Genomic DNA, 18,402 nt, shown 5'->3' on the forward strand with positions numbered 1-18,402 from the left:
ACATCCCAAGTTTACTGGCCTAGTTTATGACACAATTTATGAAAATGTCTTGTGTGCGTCAACCTGTTGATCCACCAGAATATCAATCACAATGAACACAGGCCTATACATGTACAACATACAGGTTATTTTAATCCCAGAAGTTCAAGTAAAACATACTTCTGGTTGTCACACAGTTTATTTCTCCAACTACTGTTAGTTTAATTTAAATTTCTCTCTTTACAAATTAACTCACAATGCTTATTTTTTTGGTTCGTATTTAGTGTCACCCTCGCAATGGGAACGTTGTGTGCTGGTCTAGTTTCTGGGGACAATATTATCAGGCGGACTGACCGCGGCATATTTACCATTCGTTGAAAAACTAAAACGTATATAATCCCGTACGTTGTTACATTAACCTAAAACAAAATACTTGTACATGAAGACGCCGACTAGATACTTAGTTTACATCAAAGTATTTGTATAAGAGTTTGTATATTCTCCAATATGGCGACCCTCGTTGCTATACTCTCTTCACACTGACCAGTAATTTTGGACAGAGGTTGGTAACTTAACGTTGACGTTATCTTTAACTATCTTGTAATGATGGATATATGTATGAGCTTGAACAGTTCAGTGTTCTGGAGGTTTATTGGCAGCAGCTTAATAAAAACAAAATACTGCATCTCTGTGTGTGTCGTTTTCGCTGTATTTTGATGTTTCATGGTGAACAATTGACGTTAAAGCTACAGGATCCACCGTGAAGCTACTGCTAAATCTCCGCAGATAACTGTGGTTTACACATTGTAATTCTATATGATTAATAATCTATAACGTACATTTGTGTCTCTGCTGTAGACAATGTTTCTTTCAGCTCCCCGCCTGTCCAAAGTGCTGCAGCTCACCCTGGCGGTTATCAAACCAGATGCTGTGGCTCATCCTGTCATTTTAGAGGTGAGCACCACCTCACTGTGCGTGAGTCCTGCATCCTTTATTCTCTTTTGGACCGTCTCCAAACATATCTGCTACTACTTCAGCAGTTTTATCCATATCCTCTGCTGCAAAAAGAGTTGTCACGTTGTCAAGTGAGTCCTCAGTGATATCAGATTAACAGGAAATAGTTTCACCTCTGTGTGTTGTATATCATATTGCAAGGGATAGAACAATACATCTCATATATCTTTCTTTGAAAGAAAGTCAAGACTCGGCAAAAAATATGGACACAGCATAAAGCAAAACATAAACAAAACACGTTATATAAACATGACCTATATTGTCCAATTATTTGATGAATTGCATATACACATACATTTACTGAACTAATTGAAAGAAATGTTCCATACAATTCCACAAGTTTAATTCACAAACTGAAATAAAGTGTGACGAGTATTACATTTAGACTTACTCTAACTTATTATATTATTCTACAAGATTTTAGATTGCTAAACCAAAGTGTCTTTCTCTTTTTATTCGTTCATTGTTTTCGCTGTCAAATAAAACAGTCCGAGGCAGTGTGCTCTTCATTGACACGGTGTAAACCAGCTGTACGGTAACTTCAAACCAAACAGTGAAGAAGCTGCATTTGCTGCCCCAAAAACTAGATCTATCTGTTGTCGTCTTATTAACAGAGGGGAGGATATTGAGCTTTTGTATTTTGGATGGAATCTGCACACAGTACCCTGTATGTTTTCATCCAAACATATTCATGTATAGTTTAGTGATCATCCGCTACAGTGTGGCAAAACAAGGTAAAACAACTCTTCTTCTTTTTTCAGGCTCTTCACCAAAGAATCCTGAGCAACAATTTTGTAATTGTTAAATGCAAAGATCTTGTGTGGAAGAGACAGGACTCAGAGAGGTTTTATGCTGAACATTCAGGTTTGTGGAGACATTGTGTTCAAATGTATTTCAAAGGAATAATAAAAAAAAGCTGCTCTCATGATCTGAGCTAACGGTTGAGCCAGCTGCCCACTTTATAAACACATTATATCTGCTGTATATGTGATATGTGTGTATTCTTTGTGGGTTAAAGAAGTGCTTCATTCTTCATTGTATTACTAGAACACACTGAGAGATAAAAACATAACCGAAAAAATGATTTTGCATCCAAGTCCGACATCTAAATAATTTTAAGGCTATTTTGAGTTGAAAAGTGTTAAAGCTCTTTTATAACTGTCTCTCGTTTGCTTCTTAGAGCGATTCTTCTACCAAAGACTTGTTGAATTCATGTCCAGGTGAGCCAACATACTTGTACATTTCCCAAACCACAGAGTTGAATACATTACTTTAGATAAATGGTGTGTTCTGTCTGATGTATTTGTAACGGGAGAAATTCCCACAGCACATAACGCACAGGACTGACACACAAAAAGCCAAAGTCAATTGATGTTGCTCCAATTTCAATCTCAGCAAGTCACCGATGAATCATTTTCTGAAGCTTCACAGCAGGAGTTTCAGTTATCAGCGGACAACAACAGCCCTTGAGCAATTTGTCTGAAAATAACCACGTAGCCTGCTGACAGGAGCTCCGAGGTGGATCTCTGGATTGCGAAAGGTGCTCGTAATCACGTTGTCATTTTGGTCTCCTCGCAGCGTTGAGTCGGTAGTTGCCACAACAACAACCTTTCTCTGGACGCTATCACGAGTGACAGAGGAATGCTCGGCATGTCAGCCAGTCCGGATCGAAGCGGCTCCAGCCGCCGTTGTTCGGCTCAAACCCATAAACTGAATATGTATTCATGGCGGCGCTCTCTTCCTAAGAGGCTCTTTAGTGAATAGATTGGATTTGTATGAAAGGCCCATTTTTGGCTCTCTGTTGAAGCATCCAATGTTTAAAATGTTAATGCCTGCAGCATCCATACAGAGAAGCATACGGTTTAACAATGACTTTCAGGTGACACGGCATGATATTTGACTGATTTACGATGACTCAAACAGCTGTTATTCCTTCCCCAAAGTGGTCCGATGCGAGCCTACCTTCTGGCCAGAGAGGACGCCATTCACCACTGGAGAGAACTGATGGGACCGACCAAGGTGTTCCGAGCCAGATACAACTCGCCGACGACACTCAGGGCTCAGTTTGGACTCACAGACACGCGAAACACAACTCACGGCTCAGGTAGGAAGTATGTTGAGTGCCATGTGTTCACATATGCACGGCTCCTCAGTGTGTCATGTGTAGGTCAACACATTTTTAATCTCAATTCTCTCCAGATTCTGTCGAGTCGGCACAAAGAGAAATCCGTTTCTTCTTCCCGGACTTCCGTGCGGAGGAGTGGATGGAGAAGGAGGAGCCATCGTTTAGATCAGGACAAATGCATTACGACCATCAAAAACAGATTCACGAGCTTTCAACCCAAAACTGACCCCAGAGCTGCTGCTGCAGTCTCTGGTCCCCAGAGGGGCACTCGGAAACTCTGCAAGCGTTAGTCAATTGCTCGTACTAAATTGCACTCTCCCAGGAAGATGCCACAATTTCACATGCTTTATAGATATAATGTCTCATGTTTGATGATCCCGGAAATGTGCATGTTCATTATTTGTCACCACAATGTGCCATGTTTTTGTCTGTAAAACCTTTTTTTTTCCTCGAACATGGACAGAGATACAGCCTATGAAGTTATTTAAAAGAAGGACCATGAATGTTTTTTTATTTGTATTTATTGTCATTAGAAAACACGAACGACTAGATAAGAAAAAGTAACACTGTTTTGTACAAAACGACAGCACGTAGAAAGACTATGTTTCACATTTTTTGTTCCAAACTCCTTCCCAGGCGTCACCATAAATAGTGCAATCGTCACAATCAATTTCAGTTTCCTGAGCCATTTAGATTGTAGCACAGCAGCAACTACAGCGTATGCATCAATGTCAAATAACAAAACTATACGTGTAGCTCGTGGATATTCGATAATACGAAATTATACTGTAATACTAGCTTCACGCGTATATTTATCCCTCAAAAGCATCGTAAAATAGCAATGAGAAGGCTTTTTAGATTCTAGGTCACTTGAGAAATTTGACACATGCCAAGAAATGATGAAGCGCAAATTCTTCATTTATTTTTGGTCTGATACTGTATGGACTGTAAAATGTCAGGTTTTGTATTTTCTCCGCCTAACCTACAGTTTCACACGTCAGCATGTTCTACAGTTAGCAAGACATTGTTGTAACAGGCACCAGATACGTACATTTTACAGTATCAAGAACTAGTCGGACTAGATCTGTTTTTTCTCTTTTTTTTTTAGAAAAGTCATGTTTTCAATATGACGATCGATCTTGTACAGTTCAGTCTCTTCCTCCTTGTGCTTTAGTCAGTTTCCTTGTTTCACAGTCATCTGAGATTACCCCCTCTCCTCCCCCTCCAGCCCACGCACTCAGGCGTTCTGCGTGGCCACCTGTTTGAGGCTCTCCACGGGTTTCATGACCTCGTAGGTGGTGAGGGACTTCTTCACCTTCCCGTTCTTGTCCACCTGATGGATGCTCTGCGTCACCGTGATGGTCACTTGCTTGGTCGACATCCGATTGTCCTGCCATTTTGTCTGATGACGAAGAATGAAATTGACATTTTAAAATATAATGCTAAGTTTGTTGAGACTGCAGAATGCGGCATCACGAGCAATCGAGCTACTTGTTCTTTCAAAAGCGCACCGGATCATCTGCGGACATCAGCTGCTGTGTTCTTAAGGGTGTTCATGTGTTTAAGCACATTTTTTTCATTATTGATCAATCTGCAGATTATATTATATATGTTTTGTTCAAAGAATAGCATCGAAAGTTCAAATTTGCGAAGGTGAAATTCAGAAATTACCAATACAATCATTCATCTGGCAAAACAGTTGCCTTTTTTTCTGACTTTTCAGCTTTAACTGCAACATATGAGCAGAACATACCAACAAAAACCAATGACCTGATCCTCCACATCCCTACAATAGCTCTCCCACAGCTAACAACTTCATGTATAACAACAACAAGAGCCTTACGATCTCTTCGGTGTGGAGAACACTTCTGCGCTGCACCGTGGTGCCGGATGACGGCAACACCGCCTCCTTGGGTGGAGAGCCTAGTGTGGCAGGGGGGCTGCCGGGCGTCACGTCGTTCAGGCTGGCTTCAGACACGGCCGAGCAGACCTTCAGGTAAGCCTGAGCCGGGAGAGGGAGGCCGTCCTCGAAGAAATCTGGAACTGGAACAGAAGAAAACCTCAGCCTTGTCTTGTTATGGAGATGGAGATGGGGAGAGTGGGTGAGGGAGGACGGGGGAGGGGGGGGGTAACCTTTCAACATGGACTTCCTGTTAAGACTTTCAACGAGTCACTCACAGATGAGTGATGCTCACAGATGTTTGAGCTTAGATGGTTTTAAAATGTATATATAGACACAGTCGCTGTAAAGAAAGGTGGGACATTCTAATCAATCACAACACAAGTGATTTTAGCAGGAAAACATGAAATGTAGTTATGTAGACACCATATTGTGTCCAAATAGCCGAAGGGAGATTATGATAATCACCCATTATATTAATTACGGTGACAATATCAAGTGTCCTATCTCGGAGATTATCCACATTATCTACAAACTAATGCAGATAATTTAATGCTGGAACTGATGTTTTTCCTACTAATTTTGCCAATTCTGGGTCTGTTTCTATCTGCAGAATGGAAAACAGAATTTGTCTTCACAATTACATCAAGGTTCCTCCACTTGCACTCACTAACCACTGTATCTGTTGCCATGAGAGCCAAGTCCCGTCTCCGCACAGTGGCTTTTGATGTCGCCCATTATGTTCATTTGCGGATTCATTTCCCCGTCGGCTTCAAAGGACAACACACCCACAAAACAGTAAAATTATAGTGGGATCCATCTGTTTCTCGGATGGCTGCGCCGACCAACTGAACCCTTAAAGAACAAAAGTTTCCGAATGTGTAGTCTGCCACACAACCTAGTGTCATACACAACCCTCATATGTATGCGCGAGGGTCACCGCAACTGTTTTTTTTAAAATTCTTCAGTCTAATTTTCCGTGTGCAGGATGGCTGCTTGTTTGAATCAAAAGGGAAACGGTGTTACAAATAGAGGATTTATTTAATGCCCATGTAAGCAGATAGACTAACATACACTTAACGTTGATGCTGTCGCCATAAAGAACGGACATTCATTGATAATCCAGTAAAATGAGTTCTCCAAGCTTGTTGTGAGACCGCCTTAGAATGGTCCCCATAAAAAAACCCGGCTAATTGAAACTGACATACACCTCGTGTAAAAAGAAAGATGAATATAAACGAGATAACATGAGATTGAAATTGCAAATACGCCGTTCTCTGTGGCGGGAACCTAATTAAGTCCTAATTCATACAACCATAAATGCATTGTTTATTTGTTCAGCAGTTATTAAATTCCTGCCCGTTCCTGCAAGGAAACCCATTACACATTCATTAATCCGTCCACTCGACCGTAATTCATGCCTCTTACCAGGGGTGATTGTTTTCTCAGAAGCGGAGCCGGCCTCCGAGCTATCGGAAGGGATGCTCTGGATGGACGACAGGGGGATGTCGGTGTCTGTGCTGGTCAGCCACGTCGACTCCGTCTCTTTGGTCCAGCTCTCCAGGTATCGAGGCTCCAGGGCATCGGTCCTGCTCCCCCCACAGCCCATCGCTCAGCCTCAGGGCTGCCTCACTTCCAGCTGGACTTCTCTTCAGGCCGGAGAGAAGGAAAACACATTCACACTCGATTCTAATTAGCCGTGATGTTGACTGAGTGAACTGAACCGTTTTCCCACGAGACAGAAAGAGACGTGATGACTATATTTATTTTAACCTAACACAAAACCAATTAGACAAATACGTCTATTAGTTGGTCAAATTAGGAAAAAAAGGACAATCGACTAATCACTTATCTCTTGTTCTTTTGCTGACATTGAAATACTTCACATGTTACGTGTCCTCTGCATGTGCAAACATTAGTTCATGCAAAACGATGAGCAAATGATGTATATGTACCTAAAAACATACAATGTTTTATCCCATATAGTGACAATACTTATGTTAGGGGTCATTTAGATCTCTTAAGAACAAAATACACAAATTCTTGGTTTGGGTCTTCAACATTCACACATACAGAACTTCATGAATATTGTATTTAGTCACGTTTTACAGCTCAGTTCTCTGAGAGACTTCAGGAAATTGAGTTTTCCTTTTTTTGTAATTACTATATAAACAATGCATCTTAACTATTAACTGGCAGATACGATGAACATAATCATTAGTTACTTAAAATACCTAAAATACATACTGTGCTGTTTCAATTCTGTTCCTTTGACCAGATAATGTCCCGCAACACAAACACATTATACTTACAGCACAGCACACAGCTGTGGGGAAAACCTAGCATCCTCTTAAGATCAGGCTCCAGTGACTTTTATCCTTCAAAGAGTAGGTCGAGTGGTCCCTCTTGTCCCTCAATCTGGTTTACAGTTCTCCACCGGCCCCTGAAAGCACCATCTTCTTCATCAAAGCAGCTATAGTCACCTGTGAGAGAGGAAGACAGAGAGGGAGACTATAGAATTGGTTAAAATGCATCCTGGTGCGTCTTTTTAGAACATTTTCTTCAGTCATTTTATTTGACAACTTTGGCCCACTATAATTAAAGCTTCATTCTGCCTCACACACATATTCCTCTCCACTAGAGATGAGTAACCAACACTTGTGTGGTGTATGGCCTTGATGTGTGTAGCCTGCTATATTGCTCTGCAAGGAGTTGCGCTGCTGTCATACATGGTGTAGTTTATTATAAGCTGTAGAAATGTATCTATCTGAAAGCCTATTATTTCTGGATTGCACTGTAAATCAATACGTCTTGTTAAACAACCAACCAGATGTACAGTATACCTGACTGGTCAATACAGCATTCGGCTTCACTGAGCCGAGTTGCGCTTAAATTAAATGCAAATTAAGTCGGAATTGTATTGATGCACTGATACTGAATAGCTGTCCAGGCCTCCTATACATCACTATATCACTGAAGGCTCCTTATTGAATTATCCTCCACCCCGACAGGCTCGAATAAGGGAATACAAAAAGCCATTAAAGGGAATGAGGTAACAGACATATGGAAGAGGCACAGCTAATGAATACTATACGAGCCAGTCGAGCAGCACAGCTTTGTTTCTCAACGGCAACGATGAGAAACCCAAAAAACAACAACAACAAAGAAACGCGAGCAACGCCCGTTGAATTCGCCACAAACGCTGCTCAGTGAAACGTGACTCAGCTTACTGGTGATGGAAGAAGCTCCCTGTGTTTGTCTCCCGGCTGCTGCTCCGCGTCGTCTGCGGCCAGAAGCGTAACATGTTGTCAAGAAATGAAAGTCCTCCGCTCCGCGCTGCGCCGCGCCGCGCCGCGCCGCGTCGCGTTGCGGCGCACGACGCGCTGCTCCGCGTGTCCCCTCACGCGCACTGGAGGAGGTTTCAGGATGCTCAGTCATCATCCAGCCTCCTGTCACGAAGATAGAAATGAATCGTGTCAGTGTGAAGCACTATTAGATCACTTAGTGTCATTTTATCTTGTCTTATCTTGCATTGTCTTATCTTGCACTTTTTTCTTCTTCGCTTTTTTTCTTCTGTTTTATCTTTATCTTAGTTTTCTGCCTTTGCTTTGCTTTTGTATGCCAAAGCACGTTGTGAACACTGCCTTTTTAAAGCTGCTAAGTCAATAAAGTTATTATTATAATAAGTATTACCTCAGTGCTCCATCAGAGGATCAATCTTCTATCATTTCAAAGTTCAGGCTACCAGCTGTTAAATCAACTTTATAGTACTGGTTCTCATGTGATACACATGGATGTTTTGCTTCCTAAACATTCATTTAGTTTCCTTTTTGCCCTTCACCATTTGCAAGAAGGCAAATAATGTGTCGGCCTCCTTAAACATGAAGCTACGTGTACAGGCAACATAGTGTTAGTGCTTCAGAAGCTTGTCTAAAAATACAAACAGTACAACTACATTGCTCCATGTGTAATAGTTCACCTTTCAGGCAACACAGCAATAAGATGTTCACTACTCTGCCCACAAGGGGACAGTCACGGCCTACAACTGTGCTTAAACGTATGTGGTAAAGGGTTAATATGGTAAATATGTGTGTTTCTGGTGGTTGTCTTGTTGGTATATCTGTAAACACACTTGCCACCGATACACAAGAAGCTGCAGGATGCAAAAGTAAAGTGAATGGAAATCTGGACTAATTTCTTCCCAGGAAACACAGTTCAAGTTTCTTTTTGGTCAAACAAACATGGATTAGAGCTAAAGCTCAGATGTGATAGGGTGACCTCTTAAAACCAGAGGAGAAGTTTAATATCCATGAAGAGTGTAGAGCCCCGTTTCCTATTCAACCCTAAACACTACTTGGCTGCTCACTTAATGTTTCTTCCTGACGCGTTTGATTAATGTCAATGTCCACTTGTATATTGCCATCATGTTTATTCTTCTAAAACAAAATAATAATCTCATCGGCAGAACTCAGTTGTGCATTATCAGATCAGAAAATAAACCATGAACATTTGCCTCTCTCTGGTACAGCAGTGTCACATAAAACGGTCACAAAACTGTTTACTTCCTCCAAACGAGCAACACTTAGCCGCAATGCCTCTCCTAATTATATATGGCCGACAGCAGCAGCAGTCGGCTTTGCGCCCAACATACTCCGACATAATCAATACACACAAAATGTCTCTTCCAAAGAGAAACAGTCCCACGTCATGCAGAAAAAGTACCTACGCGAGTGGAAAAAGGCTCCTCGGAATCAGATTGGCTCAGCTTTTAATTACTGTTTGCCATGAATCGTTTCAAGTAAGTGTGATGTGTGAGATACACAACTATACTCACTCACAAACAAGCCTGTTTTTTTTCAGTATTTGTTTTTAATTGTCATAGTAGAAAAAGTACAGATGTGACAAAGTCAGAACCTCTCCAGTTCACGTCACCATGTTGACAATTCTTCACTTCATTTCACTGATTGCCTGTGAGACTTCTCACTGGGCAGCGAAGCGCATTCATCTCAGCTCTCTGCTTCCTTCTTTGGTTCCCACAATGAATAGCAACAGTAGACAAAATCTCATTTGAAGAATACAGCTGCTACGCAGAGGCGATCTGCTCCTGTGAATGAAATTCATGTGTTCGTGATGTACCAGCTGTCAGTGAAGCCTATTACAACAACAACAACAACAACAACAAAAAAAAAAAACAGACATAGAATTGAGCTTCACTTCAGGTGCACTAATATGATTTACAGTTCTTGGGTAGGTGGCGCTTTAATCAGCCTGTAAACTCTCTGCCGTCCACATTACATTTTTCTTCATTACCAGACAAAGAGCTATGGAGCGTGACCAGAAAGACAGAAGAGTACACCGGCTCCCGAAGCATCGGCAGATCAACACTAAGACACCTTCAGCACTCGTGCGTATACACTGCTGCACCGCTGCACCTCTGCTATCTGGACACTGGATTCTGGCTCACTGTGGCGGATTATCCGAAAGGCTTAAACTACCATTTGGCCCTTTAAATACATATGCGAGCATCATTTCGTGCAGGTCTGAGCTGAATTACATCCCTGTGACTTCCTGCGCTCAGCCCCCGTCTCCTTCCTCCGTTCACCCAGCGAATGAATCTTCTTTTCTGTGGACAGTCGGGTCAATATGAGGCTGGACAGCTTTGATTTGTATGTCCTGCCCCTCTGTCCTATTGGACTACTGGTCAATAAGCCTGTCTTCCCATTATACCCTTGGCGATTAATGTGGCGCGGTGCCAAATGCTACACTGAAGTGAATCATGGATGAACTCTCAGCTGCAAACAAGGATGCACACCACTGAATTATATTGGAAATGTACTTTACGTAAGGTTTTAATCCATGGAAAGGCCTTCTTTTCAGCCCGTGATGCATTTAATATGGGTTATTTCACATTTCTCGGTGCAAGTTTAAGTCAAGATACAGGTCTTACATGTCTCTGAATGATAATAATTCATTAAATGAGACATCATTTTATCCTTTTACTTTCAAAGCTCTGTTAAAAGTGGTTCATACAGACAAGACCAAGAAGTTTAAATGCATTGACCTGATGGAAATAGTTCAACCTTTTAATAAAATACACCAAATTGCTTTCAGGTAAAAGCCAGATGAGAACATTGAGACAATGGAAATGAAGGGAAACAGTTGTCCAGTGGTAATAACAGACCAGCAGCTCAAGGCTCATACATTAAAACAATATTTCTCATTTGTTTAATCCGCACAAGTTTAAAAATGACAATTTGTAGCTTCATGGGGGGGTTTATTAAGCGCAGAGACTTCCTCAAGTCTCTGCTGGTTTTCTTTCAACCTCACGGTGACGACAAGACCAGGAAGTCACTGCTAACTCCCAGCAAAGAAGCGTATTTGCTTCAGAAGCTAATTGCAAGTCATGTCAGTGAAGGTTGACCATTAAATGACACTTTCAAAGTTGTGTTAATATGTTGAAATTTCACTTTTTATTGTGCAGTTGTCTATCAAGTCAAGACAGTAAGTATTTTGGAAGTCAAGCCTCCAAAGTTGACTTGAGCAAGTAAGGTCTCAAGTCCAAATTTTTGTGACTTGGACTAACTTGAGTCCAAGCTTTAAGTCAAACATAGACAGCTCCACTGATAAAAATGTAGGCCTTGCTGAACATGGTGTGTGTGTGTGTGTGTGTGTGTGTGTGTGTGTGTGTGTGTGTGTGTGTGTGTGTGTTAAACCTCCCTCTGCTTAATTTTTAACAGCTGGTCAAGGTTGATAGCGAATAATAAGCACTCTCCACTGATTTGCCAATTTTTTTTCTTCTTTTTTTTCTGGCAAGTTAATTTCAGGAGGCGGAGTGAATGAGCCAATGTGCAGCAGCGAGGCTGCCAAGTTCAAACTTTCACTGGGATTTCAGCGAGACAGCCAGTGGGTTACAGCGTCGGAAAACTAATCAGGAACCTTTGGGCTCAGAGAGGGAAACCGTTTACTCCAATCATAAAGGATGACTTACTTTTCTATCAATTTCTTAAGTGTCAGGGAGTATGATTGTTGCAGTTCAACCATATTATTCCAGCGCTTATTGAATGTGATGTGAAGTCAATAAATATGTTCTGAAACTTGTCCCCGATTATAAAATGAAAATAATGACAAAAACAACATAATTCTAAAGAAAAACATAATTCTCCTGACAGTCATGCAACCAGGAAAACAACAAAACCCTCTGACAAGGATGCTGAGATATTATCATGTTCACTTCCATCAGCACATTGTTGCTATTGGAGCTCCCAGCAGGACAACAAGCAGCTTATCCAGCTTGAGCTTTGCCTGGAGGTTGTGGTGCAGCGGCATCAATCACATCTTTGGTCCTTTTTTTTTTTTTTGGCAATAGACGCCTCTTCTCCTCGGACTGGAGGAGGCGGGCTCTCCTCATGCAGAGCCGTGCCACAGAGGTATCAGGAGGTTGTGTTCTTTCAATCCATCACAGTCTGAGCTAACACGACACCTTTTCATTAGTGCAAAGTGCTCCAGAGGACGGGGCACCGCTACCGCCCGAAATACACTGGTAAGGGCTAATAACGGGATTTAGAGAAAAGTGGCACATGACATGAGGAGAGGTTTATTAATGCTTCCAAGTCTATTAAGCTTTCAGGAACAAGAAGAGCGGCTCAGAAATATGCAGCCAGTTAACATGACATTTTTTTGTTTTTACGTTATCTTGCTCTTGCAGATAGACTTAAATAACCACTGGAAATAGCGTTGATGGTAAAATTCCTGGAAATTATTAGCAAATGTGCTTGCAGGTATATATATATATCAAAATGTGAGATGTCTTCTGGAGAAAATCTTCATTCCTGTTAAATGGAATAATTTTAGAACTTATAAATGAGTATCTTTCATCATACCTTGATGAAAGTCTTTCATCTCTTTCAATTACATGCCGAGGCTGCGAATCCACACTTCCAACGCAACGTCTCCTTCCAAGACCGTTTCAAAACTTGTACCGCACTAAAAGTCACGTTTGACTTCAAGATGATTGCCACCATAACAAAGTCATTCTCCATGACTGATTTAGATAATTTCCCTTACTGTCATTTAAATTATCTGCGGAAGTGCTAAAATCGATCTTTAGCCTCAATTGATATTTTCCCCCTTTTTAAATTCTGGTGAAGGCTGGTCCGTAAATGCAGCCTTTGCACTTTTGTGCCTCATTCGTTTTATCGTGCTAAACACACAACTCTAATCCTATCAAAGGCAAGGAGTATTCCAGAAAAGGCATTAGTGGGGGCTTACGAAGCAAGAGAGCGGTGCATTAGTATTCATGGATTTCTTGGGACACACTCTTAGTTTTAGAGAAATTGTCTTGGGAAACTCTGAGGGAAAAGCTCACATAAACATTAAAGTATGAGCTACCGGAAAGAGCCACGCTGGATGTTGAAGATGATGCAAAAAATGTGGACTTAAAAGGGTGATGAAATGTGGGGGTCAACAAGCTGCAAGATGAATTATCATTTCCCTATATGACTTTTGAAGTTTTGGGATGTTCAGCAATATAAGGTCTTAACTTCCTATTGGCTCCTCTCAGCTGCTAAACTGTATCTGTGTGATCGTCAACTAAAGAGAGACTTTTTTTGTAGTATTCACACTTAGCTGATGCACTTGCACTGATTCAGTGTTGTGTTCAGGGCCGCACATCACTGACCATTTAGGGGCTAAAATATAAACACTGTCTGAAGTCATGGTCTCAGAATGATATAGAATAAATCACCAAATCCCCTAAATTACAACGGATTGGTAGTAATAGTATGCTTAACAAATGTCATGATAATAACCATGTTATACCATTAAATATATTTCTGACTATATTTAATTGGAATATAAGAGAACAAACTACTTTCTTTTAGTGGATGTATGACGTGTAGACATAGCATGAAACAAACGCTGATTACCACACATAACGTATATACACTGAATTAATTTTGATTTAATTTTCTAAGCGTGATTAGGTGCACAGTTATTTCACAGCACGAGTGACATTTTGACAGTATAATTTCTACTTTTGGTGAAAGGTGCCTTCGCAGAGTCATCAGAACCCAGTGAGCCAATTAAGAGATCATTTGGGTAATTAGTCGCTTCGTACTATTTGAGGAATGTTAATGTTCTCTCTGAAGAGCAGTGAGGATCAATCAAAGAGTGCATTTAGATATGTTTTATCAGAAAAGTATAAAATGAGCTTTGGATCTTTAAACAGTAGTGAATGCAGACTGAAGAAATTTGCTTAAAAAGCTGTTTTACAAAAATATATTCAATAAAAAAAACAATATAAAAAGCAAATAATGAGACTGTTCAGTGAAATTCAATGTGCTTTTTTTTCAATCAGCATGTCTTTTTAAAACGTCATCTGTGCAGTAAATTATGCGGACACATCGAATATGGAAGAAACCACATTTCTTCGGAGAGTAAAACTCAAAAAGCCACAAGAAAAACTTTAAATAGCGGCTGAATTAAACCCTCCATATGTGAGCGTCTTTGACTGGGGATGCATAAAATGTTTATTCATGAAATGACAGCGACACCAAGACCACGACGCACCGAAAGGAATTACCATCCCACTCTTCCATCTAACTCTAATTAAACTCTAAGTGGTGTCGCTATAGTTACAGTGATGATTTGTTGCTGTGTCAGGGGACCGTAGGGAGACTTGTGCGTGTGCGCCGAGTCATTTTAAGCTATTGTTTAGTGAAATCCCAGTGGCGGCAACACTTGCTGATTTTCAGATATTTTTCATTAGAGTGATTTTTGAGTGAGCGATTTATTTCAACTTAAAAAAAACTTTCTGCGTTCCCTCCTGAGACGCAGCTGCCAAACAACGGCTCCCTCTCTCATACAGAATATCAATACGCACTGAAATGAACCCACAAGACGGGGGCAGAAGTGTGTGTAGGTGTGCAGGCGGTGCAGCAGATGGGAATGTTTCATACGCTGATGATTCACTGTAATGGGAACAGGGAACATCCACAGCTTACAGCCTGATGTATAACCCGCACAACTGAAACCGACAACGCAGGTAAGGCTGGAAGTGAAGCGGATTCTCAAACTAACAGTAGTTAAGAGTGCAATATATACACGGTTCAGGGCCTCCATTCATTCTGCTCCAACTGCCTGCGTTTATTGTTGTCTTGCATTGTTTATCCCATTTATCACAGGCATAAAATGCATACTTTGTTGCACAAAATTAGGCTTATAGTGCTATAAGACTTTATAATAAGTCACCTTTGGCCAGATCCTGCGTCAAGTGAATCAACATCAACATCATAGCACTGTTTTTGTTGTTTAGTTATGTACATACTTCTATTATATTGTATATACTTAATATACACTGCACATTCTTTATTGTTTAAAATCCTCAAATAAATATGCGGTGCTGTTTTGCTGTATAAATTCAGTATTTTTCATACTTCATATTTTTTTGTTTTCTATGTAACTTTGCTTGCTGCCACAAACAAATGTCCCCCTGGAGATCAATAACGTATCAATCAATCAATCAACCTACCTAAATACATACAAACCCACGAGGGAGAGGCTGGAGACACGTTTGTCAGGGAAGTGTGTGTCTGAGCTGATGTCCCTGTCAAAAACGATTTAAAGTGCAGGCAGGCGAATATGTGCGCTGCTCTTATGTCTCTGGCTGTACGGCACATCATCACTGCTGAAGTGAACTGCAAAGTTATTAAAACGTGACACATCACTGTGTGCTGCTAATAGCAAAAAGTGAAATAATGTATCGTGACAAGGGACATTGCTGCTGCATATGTTTAACTATGTCGGTGATGGTTACCTCCATAGATAAATACAAATGAGTGTATTAGTGTGAGAATAATTGCCTCAAATGGCAATTACCGCCATACAAACCGTGACATATTTTCACTTTTAAAAGCACCTGTGTCTGATTTGAAAGGTGTTCCACTTTATTATTCAGCAAATTAGTCCCCTTCAGTGTTAATTGCAAGATGTTCCTGTGTGTGAGCATGGAAACACAGCGCACAAAGGATTATTATTTCCTAATCTAGGCTCCACTTTGGTCCGAATGAATGAAAAAACATTGTTACGACACTTATCCCTGACGCCAAAGTGTGACGTCAGCGACAGGATTCAGCCGACATTCTCCTCGGCTGTTGACACGGATCATTTATCTGACGTGACACACTGTATGTGTCAACCTTCAGCGGCTATCACAGGGTTATTGAGTGACTTTGTCAGTCATTTTGGCAGCCGCTATACTGCTGATTCATGTCTCTCTCTCTCTCTCTCTCTCTCTCTGCAGAGCCGTTTGCCCCTGCTGACAAAATCAAGTTTCACACATCAGTTCAATGTCAACTACCACTGTTTTCGAGTCCCAAAAAAATATCTAATCGTAGGTGGTGATGATAATTGACCTGATGCTGACACGTAGTTAGTCAGCCGTGATGAATTGTCCCCCGAGTGGAGCATAATGACATTATTATTTTGTGAGAGACAATTCAAGAGAGAAACGGAATACAAACTAGAGTTCAGACGACAACTCTTCACGACCTCACCATCGATTTTGAGGCGTTAATCAGAGACTTTACTCAAATAAGGGAACGATAACCTTGAAGACACATTGAAAGCAATAAAAAACAATAACGTTGTGTATTCTGTGTGTCTTCCCAGTGTTTCCTGATTGTTTATTCCCTTCACCTGTTCTCGTTCCAGACTCCGCCCTCCTCATGTGTGATTGTAAAGCCCCGCCCTCATTGTTTCCACCTGTGCCTCGTTAACTGTCTTCTCCTGTGTATTTAGTGTAGTCTGTGTCTTGCTCTGGTCATTTACAGCATGGTCTTCTTTGTCTTCCCGCACGTTGGATCGCCTTAAGGTCATAGTTTTCTAGTCTTTGTTTCCCATACCAGTCTGTTCCCTTTGTTTTGTAACTTTGAGTAAATCATTTTCCTCCCACCTGTCTGTTTCCTCTGATCGTGACAAATGTGAGCATACCTTAAAGTACTGCTATCTGTTGACCGTGTGCTTTATTTTTTACTTTTAATTGTATGTTCTACTGTCGTTGTAATTGTACATATTCATCCTCCCCGTAATTGCACTCTGTTTATTGTTAAATGTTATGTTATGCACCTCCCGCCAGGACAAATTCCTTGTATGTGAAAAACATAAATAGCAAAAAGGTTTGAATTCTGTCAAATTGAAAAAGAAGCTTTTCTGGGCGGGATATTAAGTGAGGCAGTAAAGCAGATGTAGCATTTGACCCACCAGTCTGTTAGTACTGATGAGAAGCACCTCCATGCACTTAAATCTGCAGCTTTAATTATGCTCAGTCACAAACAGTTAGGAACCTTTACTGTCTCTAAGAACAAGGGTTTTTCTTTTGCAGCTTCAGCTTTTTAACTCTATTCTTAATTTAAATGGCTGCTTTACCTTGATAAAACGGGAGTGTAACGTGAACACACCAAGACTCCACAGACCTGTTGCTATTTTTTTTCTTTTATGGATTGCCTGCTGAAACAGGTTGGCTCTGCTCCAAATGCAGGAAAATAATTCCAGAAGCTGACCTGTTCCTTAAAACAGCCACAAGTTCAGCTGCTAATTACTAGCGAACGATGACGCGGTTTCCATTTATCTGGTGAGATCACAACCTGCCTCCCTGAGGTGAAGCAGAAGGAAGAGGGAGAACGAATACAGCAAGGGAGGAGACAGATGGATGATCTGTCAAGGCTGAGGATGTGATTAGTGTGAGCGTGGAAAACAGGGGGGAGGAACAGCGAGGACGACCTTCAGACCTCACCTCGAACTCGGCTGTCAATCATACTTCTAAAACCATGGAAACGCTTCAGCGAGGGGTCATCGGGTGGCTCGTGGCCTCCCTGCCGAAAGTCTCCTGTGAGGAGACTTCTTACATGAATGATAAACATTTTGAAGTTGAAGCAGATTGTCGCGTTATTTTCATAATCAAAATAAATGCATTGTTTTACTGTCTTTTCAATGTGACAATGTTTTACTTTTCTTTGTCCTGTGTGACGTTAAACTCTATCTTTTAGACTGGGGGTCTGACAAAATAAGACTTTACTTTATTGGACTGTAGAAGCAGTAAGCAGATGGTAGAAGAGCATATTGAGCACCTTACATCTGATTGTACTGCAGTGAGCTAAGAGCTGCTGACTTTTGATTAAGTTTTTTTTGTTTTTGTTCTAGTGTGCTAGAACATGTCACATTTCTCTGTCCTGCCATGCAATTCCAGGATTTACACAGATGAAAGTCTAACCTCGCGTTTACCTTTGGCACCTGGGATTAGAACTTTTTTTTTCCTGATTTTTGTTTCATATCACCAATCCCAACACATCGGCACAACACCGCCCCTGTATTCGATCATCCTGATCTT

At 41.0% G+C, this 18,402-nt stretch overlaps 2 protein-coding genes across 3 annotated transcripts; one reads left to right on the plus strand and one right to left on the minus strand.

Moving 5' to 3' along the window:
• The first annotated feature begins 328 nt into the window (after positions 1-328).
• Positions 329-3,621, plus strand: nme6 (NME/NM23 nucleoside diphosphate kinase 6). Its single transcript, XM_068576490.1, has 6 exons — positions 329-541; positions 838-933; positions 1,755-1,857; positions 2,174-2,213; positions 2,937-3,097; positions 3,193-3,621. The coding sequence occupies exons 2-6, from the start codon at positions 841-843 to the stop codon at positions 3,342-3,344; spliced, it is 549 nt and encodes a 182-aa protein (XP_068432591.1). The 5' UTR covers positions 329-541; positions 838-840; the 3' UTR covers positions 3,345-3,621.
• Positions 3,622-3,642: 21 nt separating this feature from the next.
• On the minus strand, positions 3,643-8,349 carry baalcb (BAALC binder of MAP3K1 and KLF4 b). Of its 2 annotated transcripts, none has more exons than XM_068576491.1 (5): positions 8,249-8,349; positions 7,331-7,529; positions 6,447-6,667; positions 4,962-5,161; positions 3,643-4,520 (listed from the first exon to the last, which is right to left on the minus strand). In XM_068576491.1, exons 3-5 carry the CDS (start codon positions 6,625-6,627, stop codon positions 4,356-4,358), a joined length of 546 nt encoding a protein of 181 aa, XP_068432592.1. In that variant the 5' UTR covers positions 6,628-6,667; positions 7,331-7,529; positions 8,249-8,349; the 3' UTR covers positions 3,643-4,355. The 2 variants fall into 2 exon arrangements, with proteins under 2 accessions (XP_068432592.1, XP_068432593.1); XM_068576492.1 differs by having other exon boundaries at positions 7,331-7,501; positions 8,249-8,347.
• Positions 8,350-18,402: the final 10,053 nt, after the last annotated feature.

This window comes from Clinocottus analis, unplaced genomic scaffold (genome assembly GCF_023055335.1).
Source record: "Clinocottus analis isolate CAN_PGR_092001 unplaced genomic scaffold, fCliAna1.0.p SCAF_15, whole genome shotgun sequence".
Lineage (NCBI taxonomy): Eukaryota > Metazoa > Chordata > Actinopteri > Perciformes > Cottidae > Clinocottus > Clinocottus analis.

Bases quoted from the DNA above. Each gene is read 5' to 3' on its own strand.
- baalcb (XM_068576491.1), bottom strand. From the start codon at position 6,627: ATGGGCTGTGGGGGGAGCAGGACCGATGCCCTGGAGCCTCGATACCTG. The intron at 5,162-6,446 runs GTAAGAGGCATG...CTTCTGTTCCAG, and splicing joins TGAGAAAACAATCACCCCTG to TTCCAGATTTCTTCGAGGAC. The intron at 4,521-4,961 runs GTAAGGCTCTTG...CTTCGTCATCAG, and splicing joins TTCTCCACACCGAAGAGATC to ACAAAATGGCAGGACAATCG.
- nme6 (XM_068576490.1), top strand. From the start codon at position 841: ATGTTTCTTTCAGCTCCCCGCCTGTCCAAAGTGCTGCAGCTCACCCTG. The intron at 934-1,754 runs GTGAGCACCACC...TTCTTTTTTCAG, and splicing joins CTCATCCTGTCATTTTAGAG to GCTCTTCACCAAAGAATCCT. The intron at 2,214-2,936 runs GTGAGCCAACAT...CCTTCCCCAAAG, and splicing joins CTTGTTGAATTCATGTCCAG to TGGTCCGATGCGAGCCTACC.